Source organism: Conger conger, chromosome 15, assembly GCF_963514075.1.
Source record: "Conger conger chromosome 15, fConCon1.1, whole genome shotgun sequence".
NCBI lineage: Eukaryota > Metazoa > Chordata > Actinopteri > Anguilliformes > Congridae > Conger > Conger conger.
In genome coordinates, this window is record NC_083774.1 from 7,139,979 (window position 1) to 7,152,525 (window position 12,547).

Genomic DNA, 12,547 nt, shown 5'->3' on the forward strand with positions numbered 1-12,547 from the left:
ACCTGCACATGTGCACTTAGCTATTTTATTACTTCTGCTACTCTAGTAACACTGCTAATGACAAATACCAGTTGTAACTAACAACAACAATAAACGTTATTCAGTGTTCAGGAGCTCATCCAACAACTATCAATTAGTTCTTTCATTTTAGAGGTCAGTCTTCTAATAAGAGGAAAGCAGATGGGAGAAGATGGGCACTAGGCACTCAGTCACCTTGGCTGATGTCCAAATACATTCTCTGGGTTTCATTTCCAGTCGCACCTCCACAGAAAGGCCTTGAATCCACTGTGCGCTTTAAATGTAAATTACCATAGGGATTTATCCTCTCATCCCACACTGCAAAGCCTTTGGTTTGTAAACATTTTCCATTGATTTATGATAACTCACATCTATTCATGTCTGAGCCTAACGAACTGAGAGGTGTTACAGTGGTTGTCAGAATAAATCTAGATGTCATCCACTCTTTTCTTTTTTCTTTTTTTCTTGCTAATTGTCTATATTAACTATGAATATGTTTTGTGTGTGTGTACAGTAATGGCTTCCAGACATTTTAACCAGACACTGACAAGAGCATTACCCTGATATGTGTGTATTCTAAACCCCTGGGAGGTAGAAGCCATGTCACTGGTGGTATATCTGAAGTAATGTGACTGGTGGTATATATCTCTGACTGTGTCCAACCCACAAAACTGTCAGACCTGTGGTTCCATTTCATGTGTTGGCCTAAATCACAGGAGCAGGTTATTGCTGCCGTCAGTGTAATGGTTTAATGCTTCTCAAATGTATTTTTCCCTTCTATAATGTATTCATCAAATTCAGCAGGTTTTACTTTGTCTTACAGGGTTTCCAGAAATACGTGGAAGACTTTGATCCCTACTCCATGGTAGGCCTGTAATTACCAGTATTTCAGGGGGAATTTCAAGTGGACATTGGTCATGCTGATGTCTGTTAAAGCACTGCGTTAAAATGCATTAAAATGCAAATTGCTGGCCTGAATGCACAGGCAAATAGCAAATCTATTTCCAGTCAAAGATTTCACAGGAGGATAAATTACATATGTCAAAAGAGCAATCTGTACGTCCATCAAAATGTGTTTCCATAGTAACATACATCATGTATGAAATCTGTGACATATTGTGATCCTGTTTACATGCCATCTATTTTGTAAATGCACAGTGTCTACCATTCTGTGACCCTTTACCGGGTTATGTCACTTCCCGGATGCGTGGGTGGAATGCTTCATCGTTCTGTTGCTATGCAGAGGAATTTTCCTGCTCACCAGTTTGTGATGTCATTAACAGTTCACCTCAGAGCTCACCAGTTCTTTGTGATGTCATCACCAGTTCACCTAAGAGCTCATCAGTTCTTTGTGATGTCATCACCAGTTCACCTCAGAGTTCACCGGTTTTTTGTGATGTCACTAACCGTTAACCTCAGAGGTCACCGGTTCTTTGTGATGTCATTAACAGTTCACATCAGAGCAGATTGCAGGGAGGGATGTTCGGCAGCTGAGGATAAAAAAGGTAACTATAACGACAGTGGGGGAGGGAAGATGCCATCCAACTGCAAAGGGACATCTTGAAAAACTGCTCCCAAGAATCGCAGGTGTAAACCGTGATGGATTCAGTAATTAATGGGTAAAAGTGATGTTACCGTGTCCTTTTCTTCACCCCGGAGGTTGGACAGCTTGACCTTGCGGTGGAGGGGGGCATAGACTCCCCCCTGGGAAAGCTGGTGGTATCGGCCATTTATGAAGGGGGCTCTGCGGACAAGCATGGTGAGTGCACACAGCATTGGAAACACACACACACACGCACGCACACACACACCTACGTACACACGGACACACATGCGTAAACACATACATGAACACATGCACACACACGCAGACACACACATACATACACACACTCAAACACACAGACACACGCTCTCTCTGTCACACACACACACAGACACACACACACACTCAGAAAACCATAAGCCTTCATGGTGGTCACATTATCTTACCAGAACATCCACCAAACAATTGAGTTCCCTTACCCCCCCCAAACATTTCTTAATGAATGATCTGTCAACTCAGATTTTAAAAAATGAAACTCATGCTTGCAGCAACAGCATTATGTTTGAGCACTATACATGCAGCAGTTACTGTATCTGTATACTGTAAGGCTGGTAAAGTAGTGCCTAATTGCAGTACATGAGCAACAGCACTTATTGTTGCTTTTGTTATCTGTATTATTATTATTATTATTATTAGTAGTAGTAGTAGTAGTAGTAGTAGCAGTAGCAGCAGTAGCAGCAGTATTAGTAGTAGTAGCAGTAGCAGCAGCAGCAACAGTAGTAGCAGTAATAGTAGTAGTAGTAGTAGTAGCAGCAGCAGTAGCAGCAGTATTAGTAGCAGTAGCTGTAGCAGCAGTAGTAGCAGTAGTAGTAGTAGCAGTAGCAGTAGAAGTAGTAGTAGTAGTAGTAGTAGTAGTAGTAGTAGCAGTAGCAGCAGTAGTAGTAGTAGTAGTAGCAGTAGCAGCAGTAGCAGTAGCAGCAGTATTAGTAGCAGTAGCAGTAGTAGTAGCAGTAGCAGTAGTAGCAGCAGCAGTAGTAGTAGCAGTAGAATGGGTTATGTGTTTGAAATAGGTGGGTAATGTGCAGGCGTGTTTAGGGGTGTAAGGACTGAAGGTGCGTGTGTAGGTGTGTTTGGGGGTGTGAGGACAGCTCTGTGTAGGTGTGTAAAGACTGTGTGTGTGTGTGTGTGTGTGTGTGTGTGTGTGTGTGTATGTGTATAGACTGACAGTGTGTGTGTGTGCCCTGTTCTCCAGGTGGGATAGTGCAGGGGGATGAGGTGATGGCGGTTAATGGGAAGATCCTGACAGACGCCACGCTCACAGAGGGACAGAGCTCTCTGGCCCGAGCCTGGAACAGCGGCGGGGTGAGTCTGTCTGTGTGTCTGTCTGTCTATGTGTCTGTCTGCCTGTCTGCCTACCTCTGTCTACCTGTGTGTGTCTCTCTCTGACTGTCTGTCTGTATCTGTCTACTTGTGTCTATCTGCCTGCCTGCCTGCCTGCCCTCCTGTCTGTCTACTTGTCTATCTGTCTGTCTGCCTGCCTGTCTGTCCCCTGTGTCTACCTGTCTCTCTGTCTACCTGTCTGTCAGCTCTCCTCGGGTGTGTCTCCAAACTCATCACGTGTGTGTGTGTGTGCGCATGTGTGTGCCTGCGTGTGTGTGTGTGCATGCCTGTGCGCATGTGTGGCTGTGTGTCTGTGTGTGTGTGTGTGTGTGTGTGTGTGTCTGTGTCTGTCTGTGTCTGTGTGTGTATGTGTGCGTGTGTGTGCCTGCGTGTGTGTGTGTGCATGCCTGTGCGCATGTGTGGCTGTGTGGGGTGTGTGTGTGTGTGTCTCTCTGCAGGACTGGATTGACCTGGTGATTGCAGCGTCCCCTCCAAAGGAGTATGAGGATGAGGTGTACGTACTCTTCCCCCCCTCCCCCCTCTCTCTCTCTCTCTCTCTCTCTCACTCTGTTCATCTGCTGCGTTTGCACAGACTCACCCTTTTCAACACCCACAAACTTCTACTGGGAACCATGTTTATTTACAGATACAAGCTTCATCTGAAACCCACGGCGACCTAAAACATGCATTTGGACTCTGTATAAAAGCATAATATAGCATAGTATGATATAATTTCACATCACTCTAAATTCATGTGGATATTTTTAAGATTCGCGGGGGTGGTGTCAGCAGCCTCCCAGGCCTCCTCGCACACAGCCCGGCGCAGTGCGGTGAGCGAGCGAGCAGTAATCCGGTGAACCTGTCGTCTGTGTTTAGCCCCAAGTCCCCCGCAGTCAGTCCCACTCAACAGAGACGGGTGTTTGAAGGCAGTGCCTCTGTGTACAGACAAGGCTACCTGCTCCAGATGTAGCTGCCTGAGGGTAACTGACCCCTGACCCCTGACCCCTGACCCCTGGCATGAGACACTGCAGTGGAAGCATGTTCCAGTATACTCATGCATGTGACAGTCTCCGCCCACCAGGAACGCCACAGCTGCCAAAACCCCCGGGTGTTAAAATGTAAAAGGCCTTTTTGTCCGTGAATTTGAGGCATGCCACAATGTGGCTTGCAGTTTTCTCTAAAATAAAAAAATAAAAACATAATTTTTTACAATCAGTAACGCAAATTCAACTTCAGTTTGTCTTTTGTTTCTCAAAAGTAAAAATAAAGGAACATAAATTTAATAAATCTCGGTTTCAACCGGCACTGGAAATTAAGTGGTTTCCGTTTCTGGATTTCTTCCGTTGACCGCTAAATAGAAGGATATAGATCTAATTTGCGCAAATGGATCTTTTGTCTGGGCATTATTAAATTAAGTATGGTCTGCAGAGGGAAGCAACATCTTAATAATGCTCATAATGATTTGAAGTAATGGTTTATATTTATATCTTTCCTTCGCTGTAGTAATATTACTTTTTTTCATTAGGTAATGATCTTGCTTTGCAGATATGGTGAGGAATTACAGCACTGTTTGTTTACACTTGAGTGGTACAAGGCAGAATGGATTAATGGTTAAAAAGCCCAACATGGTTTTTAAATGTTAGTAAAGCACAGAGACATGTGGATAGTTGCATCTGTTGTGTGAATTCTTCAGGTTTCAGCTTCATTACATTATTGGCATTTGGCAGACGCTCTTATCCAGAGCAACGTACAGTTGATTAGACTAAGCAGGAGACAATCCTCCCCTGGAGCAGTGCAGGGTTAAGGGCCTTGCTCAAGGGCCCAACAGCTGTGTGGATCTTATTGTGGCTACACTGGGATTCGAACCACCAACCTTGCCTGTCCCAGTCATTTACCTTAACCACCCGACATAATGAAGCCTTGTTTGTAATGGAACTCATCTTACGTACAAACAGAAAGTGCTCTCCAGAATGTGCTCTCCCTTAATGACCAGTGTATAACCAACAGTTCTATATAGTCACTCTGCTAATGGTTGTGTTTTTATTAACCTGTATGTATACAGGGTAGGTTTACTGAGCATACATGTTTTGTAGACACTGTGGACTGCAGGACTTGGAGTTGAGTAGTTGTTATAAAGGGTGCCGTGCTGTGATTGACACTCCCTAAATTTGCCCTATTAGGTCTGAAGCGCAACGATTTATGATCTGAGCTAAATCCCGATAGACAGAAAAAGGCCTTGGCTGATTGGCTGATTCCAACTTCGGTGATTCTGATTGGTTGATAGGGGGCTGTTACATGCTGTGACTCATACAGGTGGATCTGAGTCGCTGATGAGATACAGGTGTCTCAGTGTGTTTAGTGCTCAGGCCCTGTCTCTTTAAGCGCCCCTCAGACCCTTACCCCAAACACTACCCACTGGTTTTAATGATCCCTTTATTTATTTATTTATTTGTCATCGAAAGATCGAATGAATGATAACAAATGCTTTTTGTTATCATTCGATTCATTGTTTTCAAACTAAACTGAATAGAAACATTTCAGCATGCGCAACATTTACGTGGTCCTTGAAAGACTGGCTGATATCAATCAAATGCTTGGTATAGCCAGCCAATCACATTCCCAGGGTTTCTGAAAGGTCCTCTTTAAGCTCTTTAAATGTTTGGCTAGGTGTTCTTCTCCTGTTCGATAGTACTGTAATACTTTTGCCACTCCGATATCCTGGATCAATTGACTGCAAAAAGACAATTGACTGGATAAAAATAATCTGGAAACATGTTACAAGCATAACCGAATTTAACTGAATATAGCAATTCCAAGTTAAATGACAATGTTGTATGTATAAAATCTTGTACTCTGTATGAATGACTCCAGGTATTGTTTGGCAATGAGGTATGTTTGTGCATAAACACTCCATTTTACATTCAGCATGCTCACAATCTCACAGTGGCATTCCCTTCACTCACAGAAAGAGAATACAGCGCCCTTCTGCTTTCACAGTGTGGTGTGATTTTACTCCACAGCTTATGAAATGGAGTCTCTAAAAATAGGAAATGACCCTGAATGACCCCACTGTGTGTTCCTCTTTCCCTGCAGGACATTTTTCTGAGACGGTCACCTGCCCCCCTGCCATACAGACGCTTTTCAACGAGGAGCACTGTTTTCTCTCATCTAATTCATGTTGCTTTTACAGAAATAAAAAACAAAAAATGTATTGCTCAAAATGGGTCCAGATAAGGTCAGTATGTACAGGATGGAGCCACCTATAGAGACCTCTGTTAGACGTGTTTGGAGATTTCCTCCAAGATGACGGCCAGCCTGATGCTGTGGTCTGAAGACCAGCTTAATGTGTAAAATCATTAGTCTTTGTGCTGACAGGGCTACCTGCTTCACCTGCAACTGACCTATGACCTTTGACCTCTAACCCGATGCTGGTGACATGAGACCATGCAAAAGGAACCTGTACATAGTTATGCATCACATGCATGTGAATAACACAGCTGCCAAAATCCTGCAGAATATCTGGATTTTTATCTGTATGCATTGCTATTTGTCCTTATGTTAGAACAGCATGTATTGGATAAGGGTTACTGTAGTGCCTGGAGTACTGTGTGTGTAGCATGGTGATGTGGTTAACCCTTCCAGCTGTGAGGTCACAAATCATGTGATTTGAATGTTCTTAACTGAACATTCTAATGTTGATATAACAATCAATGGTGATGATTGAACTCTGATTCCGAATTTTTCAAAAAAGATTCCAGAAACACTACTACTCTTCAAAGGGCTAAAAGGGTTGACCATGCCCCTGTCCATGGCAGTAAGCAGGTCCTGTGTAATCTGTCACAGGTGGAGGAGGGGAGTGGGACTATGGCCAGATGACTATTCTGTCTAAAGGTCTGCCTGGCTGGGCCACCTGGGCTCAGCTCTTCTCTTTTGCCAAAATAAAACAGCACAAAAATAACCAGTCATCGCATTTCTTCACTTTACCAGTGTGTGGCATGTTGGTAATGTTTAAAAATTTTTTTTTAACAAAACGTCAATAAGTACACAAACATTTCATTGCCATTTTTTTTATAATGAGGGGTTCATTTTTGAGAGATTTGAGATGCATTGCAAGGTTATAACCCTTACCTTTAAAATATTAGTAATTAGTAATATTAGTGATCACCAAAGCACTACATCAATGTTAGGCTAAACTGGTCAGACGCATGATTTTTCTGTGATGTGGAAATATGTGAGAAGTCTTGTGCCCCTGGTTCAGAAATCTTCCAGTGGTGTTGCTGTCGTGCTGTTATGTCTGATTGTTAATGGATGCTTGTTGTCTGCACCCGTGTATTATATTACTGATTTTCAAGTGATAAATGGAGGAATTCGTGCTCTCTCAAAATCAATAAAGATGTACAACGACTGAAAATGTGCAAGTGTCTTTGTTGTGCAGCAAGAAACTTTTAAGTCTTGTTTCTAATCATCATAGGAATGGATTCACTCTTGGGTAAGGAATGGTTTGGGCTGGTTGCCACGGAAAAATCAGAAACCGTCGAAACCACATCTGGAGGTTTTTTTCTGAATTTGAACATCCCGTCAGCCTGTGTACCGTACGACAACGGTACTTGGAAACCGATCGCCAACAGGGGGCGGTGGTGCTCCTCTACTAAAAACAGTAAAGTGAATGTCCGCGTAAATACACCTTTTATATAACTGACATTGTATTCACTTGTGCCCAATGCATTTCGGTGTGACTTACCTTTTCGGGAGCACATTTAATACAGTTCACCTATATAAAATAGCTAGCCTAAATATGTATTTAAAGACGTTTTCATACGTAATGTCGCATCGTGCAGTTGAATCACGAATATTTATGATATTTTCATATTTTAAAAAAACTAATCCGGCAAATAGCTGTTTTATATTATCTTACCGCTAAGCAACTTAACAATCAACGATATAATTAACATCAAACATTTGAATGAGTATAGGTTCCATACGAAGGTAGTCAAATTGGATATTTCACATTTTTATGCAATTCACAATTTCTGCCACTGGCGCGCGCTCAATCTAGGTTTCGAATGTAGTGGCAGACGTGTCCACGTTGTCCCGTTGTGTCCTGGCATTACGTCGAACGGTGAGCCGCTTGCCAATAATGGGTTTCAAAAACACGAAGTGGGTCGTTTCCAATTCTCCCGGCGCTCAATTTCGTTTCAGAACCATGGCTAGCTCCACCAAGAGGAAATGGGGCGGACCTTAAGGTTCGAGGAACCATCGATTATTCCCGTCGGTTTTAACTATTTTTTTCCGCGTGTTTGCGTGCTGAACGTCGGGTTAAAATAATTTACAAGCGAAATTGAGTTTACAGAGAATCGCCTTTCTGTGTCGGCGTGGAATGGCCTTTTGTTTTTAAGACCTTTGACAAATTCGACTGATTGTGTCAGTTGCTGTCGTGTATTAAGAGTGAAGGAAGACGGTGCAAAACGCTTTTAGTTCATAATGCTGCTTCTGCGTTGAAGGAGTCTATCACTCAAATGGAGATCCCAAAGCTGTACTTGGAGTAGTTTATGAACGTTATTGCGTCTGGCGTCTGGTCTGTAAGTCAAGATGCTACAACGGTACAAACCGGTAGGTGCCTCCGTTTTAAAATGTTTTACTTGGTTGGTGTCGCTGTTTGATGATTGATTTAAAATGTAGGGGTCATGGTTCGTTGTCGCTTATTTGTCGTAGGCATGCAGTTGTGAAAATGCGGAATGTGATTTTTTGATTTTGCTGTTTTTCATCTCTTTTTCAATTCCGGCTTTTGAAAACCCACCTTACCTGAGTTTCAACAATGCATCACGTAGGATGTAGCCCATCAAGAAAAAAGCGTAGGCCTAAGTGCTCAGGGGTTCATAAGGTGTATTATTATTAATATTATTATTATTATTATTATTATTATTATTATTTGTAGTAGTAGTAGTAGTAGTAGTAGTAGTAGTAGTAGTTGTTGTTGTTGTTATTCCTATAGGTAAACTTAGGTAGGAAGTTTACCTACTTAGGAGTTTACCTATCACATTACTGGTCTAAATCTCTTTTTGCAAACTTTACAAAAATATACACTGTAATTGTGTTTTCCTTTCCGCCGTACTGCATGTTGGTTGAGACTGTGGAGTTTGAGGTTAACGGATCATTAAAAGAGGAAAATGAAACGCATGTCTAAGGTCCAGGCCTTGCCAAGGCGTCACCTCAAAGCCTGAATTCCGTTTGATTATCGCATACCGCAGCACCGCGGGAACGGCATCGGATCGATTCTCATCCATTAAACCTATTTCAATGCCATTATTTTACCCTTCACGATTTTGGAGGCAGTTCAACTGAGGATAAAAAGGCATGCATACACGTGAATATATGTTATGTTAAATTAGTTTGGATATGTCATATCAAAGCGGACAACATACTCCATTAAATATCACATTACTATATGGAACATGAAGGTAATCTCGTATTTCAGTTTTCATACATTAGATATTATATTGTCTTATATATAGGCTGCTCTTTTTCACAGTCAATGAGCTGTTGTCAGCTGTTGTCGTGTTGCGTGCGTGCGTGCATGTATATGCTTGTTCGCCTTCATAAGCGTGCGTGCGTGCGTGTCAGCCTGAACTTTTGTTACTGGGATGTTTAACTCTAGTACGGTGCACCCAGGCGTCTAAATGGGTTTTCCGAGGTTTGCTTCTCCGCGATTCCTCCGTCATCACCCTGGAGACGGTCGACCGGAGGTCACGCGTTGCCCATGATCGCCCCGCGGACACTTATCACATCTGCGGTCGCTGCAGCATTGCAAAGTGGCATGGGCGCGACAGTGTGCCATAGTCCTGAATTATGTGGGTCCTGCGGGTTTGATTCCAGTTGTGACCCTCACTGTACACCCCAGGAATACTCGTAATCCAGACAGCCAGTATCAGAAAGTAAATAACCATCTTAGTAGATCGTATGAGCTGTGCAACATCCTGAATAAGTGCAGCTCATTATAAATTATTGGTAATAATAATGACCAAACCCACACATAAGGTTCTGAAAAAAGACCATGAAGACATTAACAGGAATATAAACAGAGGGCCTCCGTTTTGGTCTTTGTTGTACAGTAACTCAGCACTTACCTCACCTCACCTGGCATGTTGGCCTGTTGCAGATCCTTAGAAATCAGCACACTCTGTGTCCAGGGCCAGTACAACGCAACACCTGAAAGCTGTAAATAACAGATTTTGCTTGATTTCAGGTAAAAATTCAGACGTAGGTCGCTCTCTGAACGAACTACTTTGCCCTGGCCTGTGTGGCCACTGAATCATTAGAACGTGGCACGGAGACAGCAGTGAGGCATAGTCGAATGGTGTGGGTCCTGCAGGTTTGATTCCAGTCGGGGTGGCCCGGACTGTACACTTCAGCTGACATCCTGAGGATGGTTTTCCTGGCAGTCAGACGGAGAGCCGGACCGAGCCAGATACCAGTCAGCTGCCTTATTAAATATCGCGTACGGTAATGAAATGTCTTACTGTATTATTTAGTTTGGTCCTAATTTGAACGCTGTGTGTCGTGGTGAGTTATTATTTAATGTCATTACGAAGGCTCCTGGTTGTCTGCACTGCATCCCGGTGCAGAGAATCAGGCCACTAATGCGGGCCGCTTGCCAGATTGGTTTGGCTGCTCCCAATTCTGCACCTCTGTGCCTGCCTCAAACACACACACACACACACACACACACACACACACACACACACACACACACACTCATATATACACACACACACACACACATATGCAGACACATGGTGCCCTGACCAGTTGCTGTAGTTGTCCCATGTCATTGTCCAGCCCTGAACTTTGACCCCTCTCTAAATTGAGTGAAGATGAGGTCACTGAGAAGGGTTTTTCTTTTCTTTTTTCAAAGATGTGAATGGGTTGCCAGGGAAACTGGGTCAGTAAAATTCCTACCTCATAGGAAACATCTACTTTCATGAATAACGTCAGTTATCGGAACAAGACAAAAGTCTTCTCTATGGTTTGGTTCGTAACATGTTTAGTCAAAAGTGCTCCGAGAACTGGCAGAGGTTTGCCAAATTATTTTTGCCAACATGTTTTTTCATACATAATTGACCCAGATATTTTGTCCTCAGTGCAGTGTTGAGCTTATACGGTTAGAGGAATGTGTTATTTAAAGGTTTCTTGCTGAGTGCTCTTGTAATTCTATCCCCAAAGCACTTCCACATCCTCAGTAAAATGTGTGTGTAGCAACCAAGGCCTGGGTCTAGGGGCTGGGGGCAGCCTACAATGTAGCCTAGTGCCTAAGGTACGTGACCAGGACTCGGAAGGTCACAGGTTCAAGCCCTGTAACCACAGTAAGATCAGCACATTGGTTGGGCCCTTGAGTAACTGTACATTGCTCCGGAGGGGATTGGCCCCTGCTTAGTCCAATCGACTGTCAGTGGCTGTCAGTGGCTGTCAGTGACTGTCAGTGGCTGTCAGTGGCTGTCAGTGGCCCAGGGGTTGAGTCGCGCAGCAGCAGTGAACGCTCCGCTAGACCAGCGCGTCGCTAACGTACACCATAGACGAGCACGCACTCAGACATAAAGTGACCGTGGAGGTACAACTGTGTTTTTCAGTGAACACATTTCTAAAAAAGGGGGCGGCACGGATGGTGCAGTGGGTAGAACTGCCGCCTCACAGCAAGGAGGTCCTGGGTTCGAATCCCCGTCGGCCGGGGCCTCTCTGTGCGGAGTTTGTATGTTCTCCCCGTGTCTGCGTGGGTTTCCTCTGGGTTCTCCGGTTTCCTCCCAGAGTCCAAAGACATGCAGGTTAGGCTGATTGGAGAGTCTAAATTGCCCGTAGGTATGAGTGGGTGAGTGAATGGTGTGTGTGCCCTGTGATGGACTGGCGACCTGTCCAGGGTGTATTCCTGCCTTTCGCCCAATGTATGCTGGGATAGGCCCTAGCCCCCCTGCGACCCTGTTCAGGATAAGCGGGTTCAGATAATGGATGGATGGATGGACATTTCTAAAAAAGGAACATAGAAAAGTACAGTAATGTTCTCTTTGGGTACAAATGTATGACATATTTCAGGCTAGGGCTATTATTACATTACATTACATTACATTACATGTCATTTGGCTGACGCTTTTATTTATCCACAGTTGATTAGACTAAGCAGGAGACAATCCTCCCCTGGAGCAATGCAGGGTTAGGGGCCTTGCTGAAGGGCCCAACGGCTGCCCGGATCTTATTGTGGCTGCACCGGGGAGCAAACCACCGACCTTGCGGTCACGTACCTTTACCACTATAGGGTACCACCCCAGTGATGCGTATTTGTGCCTTTACCTCTGAGCGTGCGGATGCCTCCCTGGAGGAGGAGTAAAGTCATTCGTTGGGGGGTGTGGCGGTGACACCGCACCCTCTTTGGCACGTTCCAAACCCGAAGGGTGTCCCAAGGTGAGATTTAGGGCCAGGAGGAAGTGAAACCGCTCAGTGGCATTCGATCCCTCGGTCCTCGCCTGCGTCCACCTGTCTCGGCCTGCGCCTAGCATGCGCGGTTAGCATGTCATGTGCTGCATGATGGATTGGCGCTGGACAACACGCTTCAAGGCT

At 44.2% G+C, this 12,547-nt stretch overlaps 1 protein-coding gene across 2 annotated transcripts in view; it reads left to right on the forward strand.

The window, feature by feature from the left end:
- Nucleotides 1-7,355, forward strand: part of ush1c (Usher syndrome 1C) — a 35,484-nt gene extending 28,129 nt beyond the window's left edge. The window contains exons 16-22 of one of the 2 annotated variants that reach the window (XM_061222863.1): nt 842-883; nt 1,470-1,523; nt 1,678-1,777; nt 2,817-2,926; nt 3,403-3,458; nt 3,821-3,924; nt 6,038-7,355. In XM_061222863.1, the coding sequence (XP_061078847.1) occupies nt 842-883; nt 1,470-1,523; nt 1,678-1,777; nt 2,817-2,926; nt 3,403-3,458; nt 3,821-3,914 (456 nt within the window). In that variant the 3' untranslated portion in view covers nt 3,915-3,924; nt 6,038-7,355. The remainder of the gene's footprint in view (nt 1-841; nt 884-1,469; nt 1,524-1,677; nt 1,778-2,816; nt 2,927-3,402; nt 3,459-3,820; nt 3,925-6,037) is intronic. The other variant, XM_061222862.1, reaches the window with a different exon arrangement.
- The last annotated feature ends 5,192 nt before the right edge of the window (nt 7,356-12,547 follow it).